Consider the following 22,220-nt stretch of genomic DNA (forward strand, 5'->3'; position numbering starts at 1 on the left):
TTTTTCCTGAAACTAGAGATAACTTGGAGGCGTTTAAAGGCTCCGTACGGCTGGCTTTGGCTAGCTAGCGGTGGCCTTTTGCTATTGGATCACCCCGTACATAGTACCTAGGCAATTCTGCTCGTTGGCCCGTTCAAAAAAAAAAACTTAATTTAAAAAGACAAAAATTGTAATTCTCTCCTTTTAAGATTTCGATAATAACAGACACCTCATGGCTTCAGCAATCGTACCAAAAACAATATTATATAAATATTGTGCCTGCGCCTGATTGGTGGACATGAAATAGTTCACATGTAGATTTAATTTGTCACGTTTTTAAAATGGCAACCCTACACTTTTTGTTGTTGGATTTTATTCCCTAAATACATTGCATGATCGTGTGTATATTTGTTGATCTTATTACTACGTACCGAAGCAGTTAATGCATAAGAATATCGGATATCGGTCAATGACCGATATTTGGGATATCGGTTGTCGCAGTGAAATATCGGTAATTTTAATATCATGTAAATTCATATATATATAGCAATTTAACATTAATAATTTAGTATAGTCTCCTACCATTAACAAATTAACCTTTTATAAATTGCAAAACACTAACAATCGTAGCAAGTAATAATTGATTAAGGATTAAAACACTAACATTGAACTCTAAAAGTTGATAGTTAAGACTTAAAACACTAATATCAGAAATATCAATGATATATCGGTCAAATATTGGCCGATATTGCTAATATTATCGGTACCGATATTCTGACTGATATTTCACCAAGGGACCGATAACCGATATATCACTGATTACTACTAACAAAAGCATAATATAACTTCTTTGCTACTCTTGAAGCCGTGACAAACCAACGCAAATACAGGTGAGATTCTCTTGAAAGCTTTCATCTTGTTTGGTTTTGTGCCAATCTTACATAATGTAAACTTAAATCTTCGGATATTACAGATCTGTCAATTTTTAGCAACAAATCCGCATTTTATTTCGGTTTAGGCCTAGATTCTATCATTAAACGTACGTTATTATTATAAATGTTACACCTAGATTATTAAACATTATTAGGTTTTAATTTATTGTTGTTAGATACGCTATGACCGGAATTAGGTTTCTGATCTCACGCCTGATGTATAGTTCTCGCCTGAAATCGAGCAATCGTGTCTTTCAAGCTAAGGACATAATAAGACCATCTTTCACCTGCATAGGCCGTGACTATTCAACCAGCAAAAGCACCCCAAGTAACAGCCATATGGACATAATATCATCATCACCTATACTATCTAACTCTCATCTTCGGACTATTTCTCATCTTCTAGGAACAACATATGTGTTGAATCATCGGTTCTACTCGTCATCTGTTGGTAATCATGGAGAAGATGTTAGCGTACTAGAAACTAGTGCTACCAATGGATTTGATGGAAACGATTTAGTTCGTAAAGTGAAGGAAGCTTTTGGAGAAATCAGTCCTCATGTACAACAGTTACTCGATACGCATCGTGATACTATTGCTCCCGTTGCTTGGACCATTGCTGGAACTTTTGTAGCATGGGCCGCGCTACCAACAATCTTTAGAAGATTACACAAGTACTCCGCCGATGAATTCTATCAAATAGGGCCATTGTGGGTAGGGGTGTTCAAGAAATCCAAAAACCGAAAAAAACCAAAATCCGAACCGAAACCGAAACCCGAATAATCCGAGCCGAATTTTTATTTGGATCGGATCGATCCCGAATATCCGAATAACTAATTCGGATTTGGATCGGATTCGGATATGGATTTCAAAAAATTCCGGATAGTTCGGATTATTCGGATATCCAAAATCCGAATATATAACATATTATTAGTGTATATAGCCAAGTCCATTAACATTTACAATAACTTTATAACCATAACTTCATTATTTGTTCAGTCAACCTAGCACACCATAGACAAAAATGTCTAACACTCCGTAACCTAGCACACCATAGACAAAAATGTCATAACACTCCATCGTTATACGCTCTAACACTACTTAACTTCCTTATTCTTGTAGTGTTTTATTTTTGTTTTTTATGTTTATTTAATAAAACTTAAGTTTGTATATTTTTTAAACGGATTATTCGGATAATTTCGGATTATCTGAATCCGATCCGAATTCATCCGAATTCAATTCGGATCGGATAGGAATGTCCCTAGTTCAGATCGGATCGGATTTCGGATAGGGTTCCAAAATTTTCAAATCCGAACAATCCGAACCGAATAAACCGAATAACCCGTTATCCGATCCGATGAACACTCCTAATTGTGGGCTCCCATGCTTTATGAGAAAAGCATTTGGGGCGCATTAAAAGATCCAGTCAGATACCTCATAGTCTTCACATCAGTTTACAAATGTTAGTTAGTAAATTGTTTGTCTACTTTTACAAGTTATTATTTCCAATTCAAGTTAGTTTTAACCGGTGTTGTTTTGGCTTATAACGGGTGCTTTATAGAGGGCTGATGATAGCACCAACAACAATTCTATCACACTTCACTGGACCTGCTTGGGAGGGTGCAGCTATTATTTCATCGATATGGTTTTTGCAAGGATGGAAAACAAATTTTTCCACACGCGGTTGGGCTATGAAGCTTTCTAAGGATATTGACCGTGATAAGTTGCGGAAATTGGACAAATTATCTACTGGTTTCTTGTTGATATTTGGTGGTATGGTTTTTAATGGGTCCTTATTTGGGGTGGCAGCCATGAATGATGTCTTACTCGCTGGAGGTAACTTATGGTGCGTTGTCACACATATTTTAATATGTTTGTAATCTAACCAGCATTATCTTCTCTTTAATCTTTGCAGCTGCTCTAACTGCTTTCGCTTCTGTAAACATTCTCCGTGATGTGTTGGGTGGCTTAAATGTACATTTTGGGATGCTGTTTTTGGTTGGTGATACGATACAAGTATGCCAATAAGCTTCTTTTGATAATGTTACTTGTTATGGATAGTTGCATGCTTTGATTCTTCTTCTCATCTCGTTTTCTTGCAGGTTGGATATCTAGGTGGTCAAGTTTTAGATTAGAGATAGGACTCACAACTACCAAAATACTTCTTCATGAAAGTCTTCCTCCTAAATTGGTTCCAAATTCATTGTTTAGTATTAATAAGGTTTGCATTCATTCAATCTTACTTTTAAGTATAATTGTCACATTCTACTGCCTAAAACAAAATGTTTTTCACTTTAAATCCCATGATAACAAATCACCTGTATGACATACTTAATTTGACTTGATGAGCAAGGCTATTAAACAAACGCGAACGGGGCACGTTCATGTTTGTTCGTTTAACTTTAACCGAACAAACAACCAGACCCAACAATTAATGAACAAGGTTTTCTTGCTCGTGTATGATCGTTCTTTTTAGAAAAGGAACTTGTTAATTTGTTTATGTTTATTAACAAAATAAAGAAAAATGTTTCACAGACGAAAATAGCTAAACAAAGATGAATGGACATAACCGATCTAAAACTAGTTAAGAACAATGTGTTTGCTAAAACTAGACTAATGAACCAAAAAAATTGTAAATGAATATATTAAGGAACGTAACCGAATGAGCTTAAATGAACGAGCATAAACAAACTTAAATAAGCGAACGAGACATGCATTCATGTTCGTTTGTTTATTATATATAAATAAAACTGTTTGTTTAGTTCGTTCGTTTATATATATAAACGAAATTCCGTCAAACGGTTCACAAATTTTTCACTCGGTGTTCGGTTCACTCATAGGCCTATTTATGGTGGAAAACTTTATGTGATAACGTCTTTGAATGTTCTAAACATAGGCTATTTTGGTCGCATCAGTTCCTTTTTTGCGGGACATGGTATCCATAATAACTGTGCAAGTTGATGATATTGAGAAAATCCGACAAATATCAGAGGAAATCATGAGTATGATGAAGTCCAATGCCAATGTTTTCATGGGAGAATGGTCAAGGTAGGCAAGTGAGACGATGGGGGCTAAGCTTCATTGTCGAGAGGGAAACAGCTCGGATCACCAGCTAAGGTTCGTGCAGCCATATTGTTACTCCAATGAGGTAGGAAGACTGGAAGACACTTTTTAGAGCTTACCTTTGGATGCACCCTAAAACACATGGTATGTATATTTGACTTTTTAGTTATAACCTAAATGTATATGAATGCGCTCGCTTTTAGTAACACACTATTTGTGATTATAGAGAGAAGACGGGTTTGCCGCGGCAAAGCATGATGTTATTCGGCATTCTCGTGAGATAATCAAGAAGCATGGTGTCATGGTGGTAAAAATGTTTCCATCTATCAACAATGATGACGGTAAATGAAGGGGCTAGGGTTTTCTTTTTGGAGTGACCCAAATACTTATAAAAATGGTTGATGAATACTATTTTGATATGGCTGCTATTAAGTGGATTGTGAAAGTTTTGGTCCCTTTGTTTGTACTCTTCTCCAAGTGGTGTCCTCAAATGGGTTTGGGTTGAAACATTATTAATTGGGTTAGGTTGATCCGTGTCTACTTATTAAAAGAGTTAGATAGAACATTCAAGCTTTTATTTATAGCTTAGCATCTTGATTTGTCCGGTTTTTTTGTTTTCTTACAAATGAGACATCCTGAAGTTATCATTAGCCGAGGGGTGGTGTTGAAGTTAGGTATGTGGTAGCTTGGTTGGCATGTGCTTTTACGGTTGGGCTCAAACGAAAACCGAATTTTTGGTTTTTCGGTGTTAGAAACAAGTCTTTTTCGGGTTAATGTATGGTTGGTATGGTTTTTGGCTCAACCGAATAAATTTGGTTTTTATGGTTTAAGTAAACTTAATGGTTTTTTATTTTACTTAGTTGGCTTGGTTTTGTTCGGTTATGGGCCTGCCTCGTTTTAAGTAGGCTTTAAATGTTTGTGTCTAATAAAAATAATGAATTTGGCTTGAAGCATTTTGTTTAAACTTTTTTTTTTGTTAAGGTTGTTAATAAGTTTAGGTCTAGAACTTTTCCCCAAAAAATAATGAATACGACCATAAACCCAGTAACAAACATTCAAATAACTTTGGTTCGGTTTTGGCACAAGGTCTAACCAAATCCAATCCGTAACTAAAAATTGATAGATTGAAAGATTGATCGTGCTAATCCTTGATATTGTGTTTGGTTTGAGGTTTTGTGTAAAATCCCTACATGGTCCAATAAATTTTGTAGTATGAAGATGATATATATTGATTTTGATGACGTGTGATTGTTAGTTGTTGAATTAGAATCATAGGTATGCTGAAAACATGATTTACATGAGTTATATATGAAATCAGTTTTGTAACAGATTCGTTCTTGTTTCTTGATGAGGCTGTAAATTGACGTCAACTTAGTATTTTTGGTCGATTCTTGATTATGTGATATAGTACTTTGAATCTAGTTCCCAGAAAACTAAGAATCGTAATTTTTGGACCAAGTCTTGATAGTTTTTATAATTTTAGAAATTATTAACATGTCTAGGCGGTTGTGGGAATTCGGATTCTGGTCTAGAATCCCGATCGCATACCTTGAGTTTGACAAAGCCAATACGGTTGGCTCTACTTCTCAAAGATCATAAATTGAGTTAGAATTCTAATCCAATTGGTCTTGCATGGTGTAGTTTGGTATAGAATTTTCACCAAATTTAAACTTTAGGTTGCGCACTGATATATATATTCACATACATTGTTGTATTAGATGAGGTTTTATAATTTTTTGTGTATTGGAAAAATACCAAAAAAAAAAAAAAATAGTTCGGTAAGACTTGTAAGGACATCCTAAAGTAATTCGTTAGTGTTAGGATGTGAATGTAACAGGGGTGTGTAGTTATTAACCCAATAACATACATCCATATCAGTCATTAATCCGAATCCGATAACGTGCATTCAAGCTTGGTAAGTTGAAAACAACAAAAAAGAAAACAAAAACAAACGGTTGGTTATTCGTCTGAGTCGGTTGAACTTCAATTCGGTTTTGTTAGCTAATTCGGTTTCGCTTAAGTTAAATCTGCTTTTTCTTCACCTCTGGTATGCACATAATTAATTTAGAACCTGTTTAACTACATTGTAAAAAGGTATAATTTAACATTTGTAATGATAATGAATATTAATTATGTTTTCCTTATACAAAACAATCTTCATTGTTAACCTATGTCTCTAGACAAGAGTAAGTTTAACTGATTAATGCTTATCGTTTACTTTTGCTTCATCACGTTTCATAGGAATCATTAATTCCTATTATCATGTCAAACTTTCCATCAACCTAATTTCATAATCTATTACATTTTTTATAATATTCATTTATGCTTTTCGTCTTTTATTTTAACTGCGTTTGAATTACCCCAATACCCGAGTGAGTCGAGATGCCAATCATTCATATTGATTTTGACGTTTCATGTCTGACTCACCCAAGAACACCATTAAGGAAACCCACCGTTGTGAAAAACCACTTGAGTCAGTTTCGAACTTAAGACCTCAAAGATCTCAAACATTAACCATCACCCCGGACCAAAAGGTCAATGCCATGACAAAAAGAGCCAATTTGATTAAGGTTGTATTTGTTTAGAAATTAACTTTAAAAGGGAGGCAATTAAACAATACAACACAGAACATTTTCATTTTCATTTTCATTCATAATATAACCAGTTTGTTTTACACCACAGGCACATTACAATAAAACAGGCAATATAACACACCATAAAACACATTCACATTTCATCTTACTACCAATATTGAAACCACCAACAACCGATATCCGCGTTCTCTATTCAACCTCCTTGATTCCGGTCAAGTAAACCCGACACTGAACCACACTTCCACCGATCCCAGAACCAGGCATCACCATCAAACCCACTTTCGGCTTCTCACTGTTTTCATCCACAACAAAATTCTTCACCACACTTTCCATATAAACCTCTGAAAACTCACTTCCTTTACTCACTTGAAAAACCTTGATTTCCGGGTCAAACGCGTGAGCCAAACGGTGCAGAAGCCATATAGCTTTTGCTAACTTCAGAAACGCCAAATAGAACGGTGTCCTCGGGTGACCCCCACCCATTATATAGTTTCTATGATCCAAATTACCAAAAAAGGAAGCCTCCATCTTCGGGTGGACCACGAGAATATACTTGCTCCTACAAAATTTCCCAAAATCTGAATCTGGGTTTTGCCCGACCGAATCAAGTGGGTCCATTTCACGCAAAGCAAGATACTGCTGAAAAAAGTTATCTTTATTAGTGTTTGCCTCGTTTTCAGATTTTAAACCGAAATGTTGTTGTTGGAACCCACTGAACATCTTTTGACAAATATGATACTCAAACGCGTATTTCTTGTGGGCCCGTTTCGCATAAACAATATCGGGTTCGATCGAGTTTGCAGCTGCATCGAGATCCCAACCAGCAGCTTTCATCATGTTAATCAAAGGTTTTGAAAAATCATGTATCGCCTTTGAAGCAATTTCAACCGTTGACTTAAACAGCTCAGGGGTCAAATCTGTAGAAAATGTTTCACTTTCACCCTCCGACTCTTTGGAAGATGACGATGACAAGCCCCTGAGTTTTAAATTCTTTTCCAATTTTGCCCTCTTCTGAGTTGCTTCTTGTATATGTTGCTGTAATTGTACAATTTCAGAATCTTTATTGTGGATTTCCGACTGGAATTTCTTTACCATAACTTCATATGTTTTTAACAGACTTTGCTGCTCTTGAATTTCAGCAGCCAATCGGGAATCTTGAGGGGAAATATATGTGGGGCGCGGGTTGTTCTCTCTGTAAAAATGTTTAAGTTCAGAGAGTTTTTTGAGTTCTGAAATCACGAGTTTATCTGCAGCTTGGATTTTTTCAGGATCGTAAGGCGTGTGAGCGGATTGCAGGCGGATATAAGCCGATTTAAGTGAAGAAATGTTTGTGAATATTTTTGAAACTAAAGCTTCAACAGCTTCTGGATTCTGGTTTGCAGCTTCTTCCATAGGTTGAGGATGGACCTTCTGGTTACTGCTGTCACAATTTTGGGAGTCTTTTGCTCCACCAAGTTGCATAGCTACTTAATATAAACGGGTTGCTAAGTGTATCCCCCGCCCGATTATGAATTGTGACAGTCTGAAACAGAATTATTGCATGAACAGATATTAAATATAATCATACAAGCGAACACCTTTTGATACTACATCTCAAACGAATCAAGATCTATACGCAGAGACTTGTTTAATTTGAGATAAAGGTTGTATAAATTAAAGAATATATTCATAATACAAGCTAGAAATAACATATGTTATGTTACATACCTACAAAATCCAGAAACTGGTAATTCGATTCGTCCAGCACTCATAATAAAGTTCAACCTAAAAAAAAGTTACGTAATCAAGTGCCTCTCATAAAAAGATACAATACTTCACCAAATATTTGTAGTATTCAGCAAATAACTTAAAATAAAGTGGACCATATGCATTAATCTAGCCTGATCAAAATAAAATAGATAGGTCACTTTGATCCTCATGAAATTTACTTATTTTGAACTTCAAACTCAATCAAACAATATATATCTCAAATTTGAAGTACAAAAATCAAACAATATATATCTCAAATTTGAAGTACAAGAACTAACATATCAACATATAAACAGGTGAACAGAAAAAAACAATATCTCGGTAACAACTAAGGTGTTGTTTGTTTTTTAAGAGGTAAAATGTCTGCAGACATCTGTGAAAGAAGAGGTGGACCAAACATCTGCAATATGCAAGAAGAAGACTGTTTGTTTTTTAACATAAACAAAAATTTAAATAAACCGATTCATTATACCTTAATTCTCTACAAACTTTCTTCAACCAAAATTTAATAATAATCGAACACATGCAACAATAAACAAGCAACAACAACATTCATTATATCAATCCTTTCTACAAACTTTCATTATACCTAAACTTTTCTACAAACTTTCTTCAACAAAAAATTAATAATAATTGAACAATTACAAGAATGGTGAATATTCAACTAATAATTATACCTAAACTAATAATAAGGTTGGATGTAAGTTAAAAAAATTATCAAATCTGAAAATTACAAATATGAAAATTACACACTAATGAAAAAAAGCTTGAAAAAAAGATAAAAAAAAAATCAAATTTGGAAGAAATGGACATAACAAGGTAGATGGCAGTGGCGGCTATGTGGAGGTGTGGCTGGAGGAGAGGGAAGAGGGAAGAGTGGAGGTGGGAGATGTTAGGGTTGAAGAAGAGTGGAGGTAGGATATAATACTGATATGTTGGATATGTTGAGAAGAGGTTAGACGAAGTGAGAAGTGGAAGGTCCAAGCCTACACCAAGAAGAGGGCGCGCGGACGTTTTTTAACGAAACGTCTTCGAAAAAACAAGCAGCCTGCAAAAGGTAATGTCTGCACGTGGTCCGCGCGACTGTGAAAAAACAAACACCCTCTAAAATCACGCATCTTTCATGCGAACAAGTAGCAACTTCTAAACTAACTTGAGACAATTCAAACCATCAAAACCAACAACTTGAAAACAGACCGGATCTATATGACAAGGCGGGAGATGAGATCATAGAAATCAAAAGAAACTCAGGCATCCTTCATCTATATATGCAAATCACTACTGGAAGAAAACTAATAACAACCTTTCAAATAATAAGTTGACCGGTTCTTATTCAATTTTATAATTATTTAATTCAAAGTACTCTAGTGCAGTACAGTAGCTTGTAAGCTGTATTATATTATACTCCCTAGATCCACCATCGATCCCAAAACACAAGCCATATTTCATACAAATACAACTACTTATTGAAAATGAACAAGACCACAAAGTGAAGCAGTTGTTAGAGTAGTTGAAAGCAGTAAAAGAATACCTGGAAGGATAGGTGCCGAGTACATTCCAGAGAAACAATAAGACAACGAGATTTGGGGGTTGATGGAACCCTAAGACACAGAGAGAAAGATAAAAAGAATCTTTGTTGCTTGCTTTATATTTTTTATTTATTTTTGTTATTGGGCTTTCTTAGGATAGAATGGGCCGATCGGAAATAACCGATTAACCGGGACTGGGGATAACAAATCGGTTTTTTCTGATACCCGGTTTCATTCGAGTATAACCGGTTGATAGGGTATTGGAAAAACCTGGTTTCGGGTATGGAACCGATTCTGGTTTTCTGGTACTACCGGGTACAAATCGGGTTCGATTCCGGGTACGGGTTTTGGTACTGAAATGCATACCCTATCTGTACCATATGGTAGGGTCAGGTATTAAAAACCCAAGTATAAAATACCAAGTTTCGGGTTTGGGTTTTTTGTGCACCTCTATTAGAAATGAGATATCCATATCCTCTCCATAGTCATCGCATAATCATTGCTTCTTTGTTGTAGAAATTGCAATGCTTGATCGTCTCTAATCGCTTTGGCTCCTTCAAGATTGCCTTGTCACGTTGTTGATTAGAATCTCTTCGATCAGGCACATAAGCCTTAAGGGCGATTACTTCAGTTCTCGAACTCTTTTCAGCCAATATGTTTCTTTGTTGCTCGTCTTGGAGTACCAGATGGAACGCACTGTTCAAGCTTGGTGTGGGTTTCGTGGCCAAAATCTGAGTTTTAATGACAGAGAACTCATTATCTAACCCCATGAGAAATTGATATAGTTGTTCTTTTTCTTGATGTTGGCACAACCTCTTTCCAACTTCACAGGTACACTCATGGCAGGTGCAAGAAGGAGTAGGAAGAACAGAGCAGATCTCTTCCCATAATCCACGTAGTCTCGTAAAGTAGGACGTAACGGAGCTTCCATCTTGTTTTATCATGGCAAGAGCCTGTTTCAGTTCATAAGACCTAGGGGCGCTTTCCTTTCCAAACCTCTCGGCGAGCTCGCGCCATATATCATAACTCGTCTGAGCGTACTTCACGCTACTACGGATGTCTTTCTCCATTGCGGTCGTTAACCATCCCTTCACCATAGCGTCCGCACGCAGCCTTGCCATATAGTGCGGGGATGTTTTGTCTGGTTTTTCGATGCTACCATCAACAAGTCCAACCTTATTCTTGGCAAACAGAAAATTAAGCATTTTATGTGACCAATCACCATAGTTACTATCCGTGAGGTTGTCGTTGCATGCATTTGTTTTGGGTAATCGGACGGATGGATGTAGAGTGGAGAACTCGTATCCAAGGCTCCGTCGTTCTTCATGTTGTTATCGCCAGGCATTGAGAGGGAGAGGACGGCGCCGATTAGGGTTTATGGTTCAGGCTAAAACCGCTCTGATACCATCATAAAATCAATGGTTGAGCCTTTTGATTACTTTGTATTTTTAGTTTGTGTTTTACAACAGAAAATAGACAAATATAAATACAGTGTGTCGAGGAATTAAACAAGGAATGTTCTTAATCAAAGGCTAAATATAGGGACAAAAAAGAAGCAATGATTGTGCGATGATTTTAGAGAGGATATGGATATCTCATCTCTAATAACCTCTAACCGGGAGTAAAGATCACAAAGAAACTGGGTTGGGAATCAAAATCAAGTTTGATCACAAACCGAAACATAGGGTTGAATTGGTCGAAACTTTATACTTTGTAACCAGTTTGAACACGGACAAATTTGTGAACAACCGGTTAAGACTCGGCTTCAGACTGGTCAAACTCAATCCTTTCCCCTCCAAAAGCAGGGTTGGAACGCGAGTCGATGCATCAAAAACCAGGTTTGGTGATGTTCGGTTTATTTGTACATATATTAGTATGCTAACTTAGTCGTTTTATTTGTTTAGTTTAGAAACTTTGGTACTTCATACGTGTTTATTGTGTTTCAGGTCACAGGTACTTAAAGCGCTTAATTTGGACTTTTACGAGCACGTAATAAAGACCCGGGATGTCCAGCACGTGAACCGAGACATTTATTTGGACCGGCTGAGTGAAGTGACCCATCGCGTAGCGCGATGGGTGTTGAAGGTGGGGCATCGCGCTACACGATGCCTTGTAATTTGACTGGCGTTGACTTTTGGTCCATCGCGTAGCGTGATGGACCAGGGAAGGAGACCATTGCGCTACGCGATGGTCCCCAAAATCATGAAAGTTAGGGTTTCATTTTATATTTCGTTTTGACTACCCTAGACGCCATTATTCAGTTTCCAGAGCATTTTTGGAGAGGAATAGTAGCCTACCATCACTTCCATTCATCTCAAGGTCATCTGCATGTTCCATATCATCATAATGGAAGACCGAGAGATGCCAAGACGCGGCTAGACCCTTCGAGTCATACTCGGGATGTATAGTTTGTAATCTTTCAGTTTATTTCTCATGTACTAGAACAACTAATTGTAATTGTCTTTTTGTTAATCTATGAGTATTGATGTTTAGTATGTTCGTACAATCAGTCGGTTTAGGTTTATTTCGATCAGAATGATTAGTTTGTCGATTGCTATAATAATTGCTCATAGGATTGTTTTGACCTGTTAATTGTGAGAAAGCATACGTCTGCCCTTAGTTGAGTCACCCTGGCAGGGACCGTTTGATAACTAGCGCCGTGTGTTAGCGAGCGTGGATGCCTAAGGTTTAACCGGTTAGTCAGTCTGTAGTTGACACAAGACAATTTATCTGTTATGTGCATGAGGTTGCTCTTAGTTTGCTTACTTGAATTCCCGAGTGTGATTTGCTTTGTTTAATTGATTGAATACTTGATTACTTGTTTGTCTATTATAAAACTCAATTTAGTTGCTAGTGTGATCAACACTTTGAATAGTTACTTCATAATCTTAGGAATCGGTTTCACTTTACACTGACCACACACTCCTCGTGGTTCGACACCCTACTTACCATGACTAGCTTAAGGTGATTAGGAACACTGATTTAATAGTTTTTTACTATATAGCGACAGTCTAGCATCATTTGGGTTTCTTTTATCCAACTTGAACCAGTTTGGACCAAAAGTCCGATTTGTGTAACTCTAGGTTTTCATTTCCATTTTGACTATCGGGGATGTATTTGTTGGTAAAAGTAGGTTCCGTCATACCGCCAGTGTTATCATATTGAAAAACTGGTCGTGGGTAAAGATTTTTCAAGGAACATCAATGATTAGTCAAAAGTATCACCGGCAGATTATTGATGATATATATTAGCAGCTAACTTGACAATATCAACCACATATCAGTCATTGGACACACATATGTTGTCGTGACAGTGATAATACATTAGCAATGGTTAGTACATACATTGGCGGATCCAGCATACAAACGGGTGGTTCCGGGTTTCGAAATAATAGTGTACGGATATATAGAAGACGCGTAGGAACCACCTTATAAATTAAGAGGGAACCACCTAAAAAAAATTCCTGCATCCGCCACTGAGTACATATAAGTAATATATAGCCCCTTTATGATCTCGCATAAAAGAAACTATATTCGAAAGATCGTCCAGCTTCTAATAAACTCTCTAAAATCACATACAACTCACAACAAATAAAATGGCTAAATTCGTTAAAAAAGGGTGTGAATTCACACCTTAATCTATACATGTAAATCACATACAATTCACACCTTAACACCAGTGGCGGATCTACAGCAAGATCACGAGGGTCGGCCGACCCCTGTGATTTAAAAATAATTAGTGTTATATATACGGAAAAATCTCAACCGACCCTTGTAAAAATTTGACACCAACCCTAAAGAAGAAAAAAAGACTAAGAAAAGAAGGAGAAAAAAGAGAAAGGAGAAATAGAAATGTTGCCAGAAAAAATTCCGGCAAGGGTGGAGTTAGCACGAGAATGGGGTTTTGGAGAAGACAAGCTAATAAAAAAATTGATACTTTATCAGCTGGGTGGTGTCATTTTCAAGAGTTTGACTTCACTCTTTTCTTTTCCTTTTCTTCTTTTCATTTTTTTTATTTTACTAATAATAGCGTATAAGTTAAATAAATAAAATTATTTAGTTTAACACTTGCATACCTTATTCTTATCTTTAATCTTTATATGTCTTGCAACTGCTTTTGCTACTAAAGACATTATCGGCGATGTTTTGGGTGAGTCATGTGTTCAACCTTCAATTGCTTTGAATACTTTTCCCAACCGCACAACTCGTCTTCTTGAAGACCAGACTTGTAGAAGGCAGGGGCGGACCTAGCTATTCATACCCTTCAACTTTTCGTCGATAGTGTAAAAGATTATTTTTTTAGGCAGATCTTCGTATTTCGTTACCCCTGAAAAAAATATGACGTTACCCCTATTTATTTAAAGCTCAACCAATTTAAAAGTTCAACCAAAGAAAAGCCCGACCAAAGTTTAACGCCCAACCCAATTAAAACCCGTTAACCATTTTCAAAAGTAATACTCGTTTGGAAATTGGAAACTAGCCAGACATCAAACAGCGTTGCACCAGACACCACCACTCGATACCATTTTGAGGGTGAAGTTTTTTAATATGGTTTTGGATATGCAAATAGATACAGTGAGGTCTCAACTAGTTTGTTAGAAAATATGTCTGGATGTTTAAATCCTTACAATTTATTTTCTAAGTTTGATATATCTAAGAGAGTGTCATTTTATGAGATGCGTCTGAATGATTTTAGTAATGAAGAAAGATGGTGTATTTCGGGTGATGATCTTACGACCTTTTATCACACTTTAAAGGAAGATGATAAATTGCAAAAATGGGTGTAGCGTGTGACCTTGCTCGTGTAATGCTGGAAACCGGAAAGCACACCACTTTTACCAGCCTTGGTTTTACTGGTTGGAACCGCAATCGTTGAAATATGTTTTTCTAAGATGAAGCTTGTCAAAACGGATTTGTGCAACTGAATGGGTGAGTATTTGAACAATGTTTTAATTTGTGCAGTCGAAAAAGAAACATTTAATAAAGTAAAAGAAGAGGATGTAATGTCTCGAGTTCACATTTTCAAAAACCGAATAGGAGAAATTTGCACCCGATGTGTTTAAATTTATTTGTTATCATGTTTTATACATCAAGGGCGGCTATAAGGCAGGGCCGGGTGGTCGACCGATCCCAGCCCGACACCTCGATAGGCTTGAATTTTTATTCTTTTTATTTTATATATATATATATATATATATATTAAAAAATATGTATTTTTAATAGACAAAACATCAAAACTAGTCCTTTATGTTTGCACGTTTTTTCAGTGGTTGTCCTTTCGCAAACTTAATGGCAGAAACCATCCTTTTTTGTTAAAAAATTATATCACGTTAGGTCCTTTGACTCTAATCCAGTTAAATTTTTTCGTTAAATATAGTCATGTGCAATGCACATGAGGGTATATTGGTCATTTTTCTCTTGAAAAATTAAAATCAAATAATATTATACACACACACACACACACTCATATACAGACACACACCCTATCTTTCTCTCTCTTCATTTTTCCTTCCTTCCCGGCACCACCCACCACCACCACCACTATGATTCATCACCACCATCCACCGTTGCACCACATCCACCATTGCACCACTACCTCCGAGCACCACCAATCCCGTCAAAGAAAACGAGCACCATCATCCTCTAAACGCTAAATTGACCGCAAAATCAACTATAGACACTCCACCATTTTTAGCATCCTCAACCGAAAGGTTCAGATCTGTAAGAAGAAACCCCATAGTTGGGCCGTCGGTGCACGCGTGACAGATCTTCGACACTATTTGGGATTTTTTTTCTGGTGGGTGTGTGATTTTCTATGGTTTTATTAAGTCCGACAAGTCCGATTTGGTGTGAAATTGAAGATCGGGGCTCCATTTTTCATCTATGCATCTATGTCTCCGGTAATTGTAAAGCCTATGTCATCGTTTCAAGGTGTTTTGGGGCTAATTTGTGCGGTTTCGATGGCGGCGATGTATTAGATGGTGGCAATCCGGTGATGGTGGTTGTGGCCTTCACACAGACAGAAAGAGATTGTGGAGAGAGAAAAAAAATAAACCTAATTAGCATAATCGGATTCACCTCAGGTATGGATTCACCTCAATTTGGGTTTGTTGGGCAGTTTTAGTGTTTTGTGGCTGTTGATTTGATGGATCTGAAACAAGGTTTAATGTTGCCGGTCAAACTCAGATCTCTCGTCGGTCAAACTCAGACCTGATTTTCAAAATTCAGATCTAAAACAAGTTTGGTGCTACCATCAGAAGGGAAGGGGGTGGCGAAAATGGCGATGGCTGCCGAAGTGGTGTGTCGGTGGCTGCCGGAGTGTAACAGGGGGAGCTGGAGAGAGGAGAGAGAGAGTTTATATGTTTTTTATAAATATATTTTTAGTTCTAAGGATTACATAAGTTGTAAAATTACCAAACTACCATCATGTGTCTTGCTCATCACCAGATTTAATGAGAAAAAATAACGGGGTTAGTGCCAAAGGACGTAACGTGATATGGTTTTTAAGCATAAAGGATGGTTTCTGCCATTAAGTTTTTAAAGGACAACCACTGAAAAAACGTGTAAACATAAAGGACGAGTTTTGATGTTTTGTCATTTTTAGTATTTAAACCCAATAACTCAACTAATTTAAGGGCCAATTTTTTTTCTCCTTCGGCCTAAAAAATGTTAACGATTCTCGGAGATGGCCTGGTTTACATTGTGTGAAATACGCTAAAAAAAAAATTTTAAACGTTACCCCTGAAATTGATGTCTAGATCCGCCACTGATAGAAGGTAAAGTTATAAAGATGGAACTCACAAACCACCTCATTACTTTTTATAGGTGTTGCAACTGCTTTTGCTGCTAAAAACATTCTTGGCAATGCTCTGAGTGACTTATATGTTAAACTTTCAGTTGCTTTGAATCATTTATTAATATGTATAACTCATTTTCTTGAAGACCAGATCCGTAGAAGGTAAAGTTATAGAATTGGGACTCACAACTACCGCATTACTCTGTCGCATGAAAAATCATCCTATATATTGGTTCCAAATTCATTGTTTTCTAGAGAGGTTTGCACTAATTCAATCTTAATTTTAAGACAATTATTGCATTCTACTGTATAAAACAGAATGAATTTCACAGTAAATCCCATGATAGCAAGTCACTTATATACCATAATGAATCATGATGTTTAGGCTTTTAAACAAATAAGAACAGAGTATGTTTGTGTTTGTTCGTTTAACTTTAATTCAACAAAGGATTAGACGCTAACAATTAATGAGTGAGGTTTTCTTCTCCGTGTCTGTCAGTTAAGAAAATGAACACGTTTGTTTATGTTTGTTCATTAAAAATATATACAAAAAAACGATTCACAGACGAAAATAGATTAACATAGATGAACGAACATAACTAAGCTTAACCTAGTTAAAACTAAAGCAAAGAACAATGTGCTTGTTAAAACTAGACTAATGAAACAAAAAAATTTTAAATGAGTATATTAAGTAACGTAAATGAACGAACTTAAATAAATGTAGACGAATGAGTTGTAAACAAACTTAAATAAACGAATGAGACATGTGTTCAAGTCCATTCGTTTAATTAAATGAGAAAAAAATACTGTTTATGTTCAATCTTTATTATATAAACGAGCTTAAACGAATTTTGTCACACCCCAACCCAAGGCGGAATGCCGTGGTGCAAACTGATTGTTCACAGCTTAGAAGACACTAACATAGCAATATTAGTGACAATATTAATTATTTAATTGAATTCAAATCAAGTACACAATATTCAAAAGAAATTACAAATAAACCCATACAACTCAAAACGAACAATATCCAATTCTTTAAATAACCTAAAGCCAAACTAAATTCTTTATACTTCATTTCACTTCGTGTAATATCCTGCAATACGCATACAAAATAAAATAGGTTTGTCAAAATAACGTTGAGCAAGTAATCACCGGTAGATAATTAACATATTATATGAGAAAAACTGCAAATCAATATCATGAGTATCCACAATTAAATATTGACAAATAATGGTGTCGTTTGACCATGCCTCACGAACATGGGCTATGGCTACTAAAACGACGTATGATCATACTAAATGAGATATATTGTGATGGACCTCCCCGAATGTGATAAATAAACAATTGAGCAAGTAAGCATGTAAATGTAAGCATTTAGTTGATTAACCCATAACATACAAGATTTGCAAGTTTAGGTATTAATATGTATATGAAAATATAATATGGTACACATAGAGTCCCCAAAGTGTTTTAAAACATTAAAAGAGGGGAGTGATTACTCACCTTAATGAATAGGCTAGATAAATAATAAAATAAGAAAAATTAACGAGTCCCTAACTTTTAATGCGCTGACTGATCCGATAAGAACAGACCTGAAACTCTGAGACAACAAAATAGAATTAAAACGAGAACATAGCCGTTGAAGTCGGGTAAAACGGATGTATAAAACTCAAGATATGAAATATTTAATATTTAAGCGAGCTAGTAATGTTCTAATATGGAGTCTGGTTCTGGTTAGTACACTCAAAATGTCAAGACAAACATATAAATCTTCTGAACCGAAAGCTAACTTTGACCAAAAGATAAGTTAATTGGAAAAATACGATTTTGACTTTTTATGAACCCTAAATGGGTCAAAGTAAAATTAACTATAAAAACCCCATCAATCTGCAAAATTGATCGAGGGCTTTTGTTAGATAAAAACAAACATTTTTCATGAAGACAACTTATACGTAATGTTAGAGGAAAATATGAGAAAGGCGAGTCAAAAGTTCTTGAGTCTTGAAAGTCAATCCGGAGGTTAAAGAACTTGAAAGAAATCACCACTAGAACACTACTTCACGAACCGAAGGTTAAAGAACTTGAAAGAAATCACCACTAGAACACTAATTAACGAAATTTGGGATGGAGACTGAGTTTGCAGTAGAGTTTAGTTTTTTTTTTTTTTTTTTTTTTTGATAACTTGGTTTAAATAATAAAGCAGAAATTCGTTTATCGGTTGCAACAATCGTTAAAATGGAAAGAAATTATTATAATACAAAATTAAATTGATTTCTTGTTCCTAAATCTTTGTAGTTTGATAAAAAATGCTTTGACATGATGCTAAGGCATATTCTAGTTGTTCTATTTAAGTGATTCACGAAATCGAGCTTCCCAAAAACTTTGATTTATGGCAATTATTACCACGGACTTCTAGAAATGCGATTTGTAGCCAAATTAGGCAATTGTAAGGGTTTCTAATAGTTGTTTGATGAGTTTAAATGTTATATAATAAATTAAACAAAGTTAAATACTGATAAATGCAAGATTTTATAAATATGAAAGATTCGAATTACATTTCCGGTCCGGGTAAACATAAACGAACACAAATACGAAATATCCAAAATGTTACAAAGTTCCACCAAAAACGGTTTGCAAACCGTTCACTTGACGTGTGAGGCGTTTACGAGCCTATTTATGGTTGAAAACTTTATGTGATAATGACGACGTCTTTGAATGTTATATTCATAACCTATTTTGAACAAATCAGAAGCTGCATAGGGGGACATGGTATCCAAAATAACGTTGCAAGATGTTAATTTTAAGAAAATCTTACAAATATCAAAGGAAATAAAGAGTATGATGAAGTCTAATGTCAACGTTTTCGTGGGAGAAGCGCAACCATATTGTTACCTATGTTAGGTGGAAAGACCGTTTGTAAAGCTCACCTTCGGATGCACCCTAGTAAGAAAGGTATGTATGTTTGACCCATTAGTTATAACGTATTTGTGTATATGAATGTTTTTACTCTTAGTAACACATTATTTGTAATAGCAAAGCAAAGACAGATTTGTTGCAGCAAAGCAGGATGTTCTTTGGCAATCTCTTGGATAATTAAAAAGCATGGTGCCACGTTGGCCAAAAAGGCTCCATATACAGACAATTGCAGCAAAGCAGGATGTTCTTTTGCAGTCTGTTGAGATAATCAAGATGCATGGTGCCACGTTGACCAAAAAAGGTTCCATCTGCAGACAATGACTATAACTAAAGGGGTCAGTTAGGAGTGACCCAAATACTTGTAAAAATGGTTGATGGATACTTTTCAAAGAAATTGAGTTTCGAACACCTCTTTAGTGTGGCTATTATTTAGTGGATCGTGAAAGTTTTGGTCCCTTTTTTGTTTCGTGATAAAGAGTATGATGAAGTCTAATGTCACTGTATTCGTGAGAGAAGTGCAGGAAAACTTCCTATATTAGTTCCAAATTCATTGTTTATAAAGTGAAGGAAACTCGAGACTCGTCTGTAAATGTTGCATCTCAAAGGTGAAAGGCCTACAGAAGCTTTTGGAGAAGCTAGCCCACACTTACTTGGGTATCCATATTTTCATGATGTTATTGCTCCGGTTGGTGAAACCATAATTGGAAGATTCCACGAGTACTCAACCAAAAAAACTAGTTACAATTATGATCATTGTGAGGCTTGATGCCTTCCTGAAAAAATCTCTTTCTTAGCGAATTGAATAGTAGGTCATTACTATTGCTACTAGTGCTTTCTGTATTCTTACTGAGATTGGAGCAGGCGGTGTCAATAAGAGCAATCTCCTTATATTTAACGTGGAGAAAAGGTTTGTCATCGTTCCACCATCCCCAGACCTTACCACATGAGTTGGATTTTACGAGATACGTTTGTTTATTTGTTTATCATTATCTACTTGGGCCACCCGTATATATTTCAAATGATGCACCTACACCAGCGTCGTTCTCCATTTCACGAACTACTGTGTTAGAAACATACTTAGGTGTGTTAGAAAGAAGACAAGTAGATAACAATATGAAAAAGATAATCATATATTCATACACTAACTAGCACGGGAATGGGTACGGGACCAGGATACGGGGACGTTACGGGTACGGGAAACGGCAAAAATCAAAAATCCAAGATACGGGTACGGCTAGGATACGGCAAAAAAAAAATACAAATATATTAAACAAAGTTCAAAATAGATTTATACTAATATAAAGTGCAAACTACAAAAAAAACTATACCAACCATATCAACCATATGTAATTAATTATCACTAAAAAATAAGTAAATGTATAATTTTTATCTATATATATAGTCAATTTTAAACATTTTATGTATAAAATTATAAGTTGAGGACCAAATGTAAACTAGTCTAGATACAAAGGGTTAAATTTTAAAATGCATAAACCTAATTTAACATTTTATGTAAAAGTTAACAAGTTTTAGAGGCTAAATGTAAACAAATGAAAGATCAAGGGTTAATGTATAAATTTATTTAACCCTAAAAAGAAACTAACACACAGCCACCCACTTTCTGCTTCTTCTTCTTCATTGGTTTTCCGGTGCCGGAATTCTTCACCGGAATATACTATATGGCCGCTCCGCCATGCTATTGGCTACAGAAACGTCTCGGAATCGTTTGTTGACCGTCCCCATTTAACGGGTTTGTTTAGGAAACGTTTCCGACGCGTTTCTGTCGCATTTCCGTCCCCACGCCGTCCCCGGGACCGGTACTCTAACCTCCAAGCCGTCCCCGTGCATCAGAGTTCATACATTCATGCTTCAAGTTGTGTAAGACTGTAAGAGATCAAAGTAATCGTGCATTTATTATGCCATTTCCTTTATGCTATAACAATATTTATTATATTAGTATCAAAACAATCTTTGTATGCTACCATAGTATTATCATTTATCCTAGTATCGAAACTACCTTTATGCTTTTCCTTTTATTATATTTCATCTCATACCATTAATACATATCTTCAGGACTTCAACTATTATTATTTCATATCAAACCATTAATACATAGCAACCATCAAGAGCAGCACTGCAACAGTAAACCTACATTTATGCATTCATGATTTCATGCTACCAAATACCAAGATGATCATACATTCATCATTCATGCTACCAAATACAAACTGCCAGGATCAACAAGATATAATATAGAAATAGAATATACTAAGTTACTAACATACTGTTGCTAACAAGAAGATAGTAACATTACCTTCACAATATAGTAAGTCAGTAAGTAGTAACTATATTTTATGCGTAGTCATACATTAAAAGAGTTAGTTTATGGAAGAGCTAGAAATAGAAGCTGAACTTCAAAAGAACGATCGAAGGAGGTGTGCCACTTTATCATTCAATTGTAGTGCAGTAATTAAGCAGCGGTCACTAGAAATCACTATTCGTTAGGGCCGGCCCCAAAGGGGGGCTGAGTGGTCGACGGCCACAGGCCCAACACCCCGCTAGTCTCGAAATTTTTTTAAAAAAAAATATGTGTTTTTTATAAAAAACAATATTTATATTTAATGTCTAAACTCAATTACATAACCATTAGTTTAGTCTAGTGG

At 35.9% G+C, this 22,220-nt stretch overlaps 1 protein-coding gene and 1 pseudogene across 1 annotated transcript; one reads left to right on the forward strand and one right to left on the reverse strand.

Moving 5' to 3' along the window:
- Window positions 1-1,094: 1,094 nt before the first annotated feature.
- On the forward strand, window positions 1,095-19,878 carry LOC143612650 (mechanosensitive ion channel protein 1, mitochondrial-like; annotated as a pseudogene).
- On the reverse strand, window positions 6,616-8,380 carry LOC143612646 (protein GRAVITROPIC IN THE LIGHT 1-like). Its single transcript, XM_077086580.1, has 2 exons — window positions 8,276-8,380; window positions 6,616-8,090 (listed from the first exon to the last, which is right to left on the reverse strand). The coding sequence occupies exon 2, from the start codon at window positions 8,027-8,029 to the stop codon at window positions 6,758-6,760; it is 1,272 nt and encodes a 423-aa protein (XP_076942695.1). The 5' UTR covers window positions 8,030-8,090; window positions 8,276-8,380; the 3' UTR covers window positions 6,616-6,757.
- Window positions 19,879-22,220: the final 2,342 nt, after the last annotated feature.

The sequence above is a fragment of the Bidens hawaiensis genome, unplaced genomic scaffold (assembly GCF_021521415.1).
Source record: "Bidens hawaiensis isolate Kalapana, Puna unplaced genomic scaffold, B.hawaiensis_p1.1 tig00035148_1, whole genome shotgun sequence".
NCBI lineage: Eukaryota > Viridiplantae > Streptophyta > Magnoliopsida > Asterales > Asteraceae > Bidens > Bidens hawaiensis.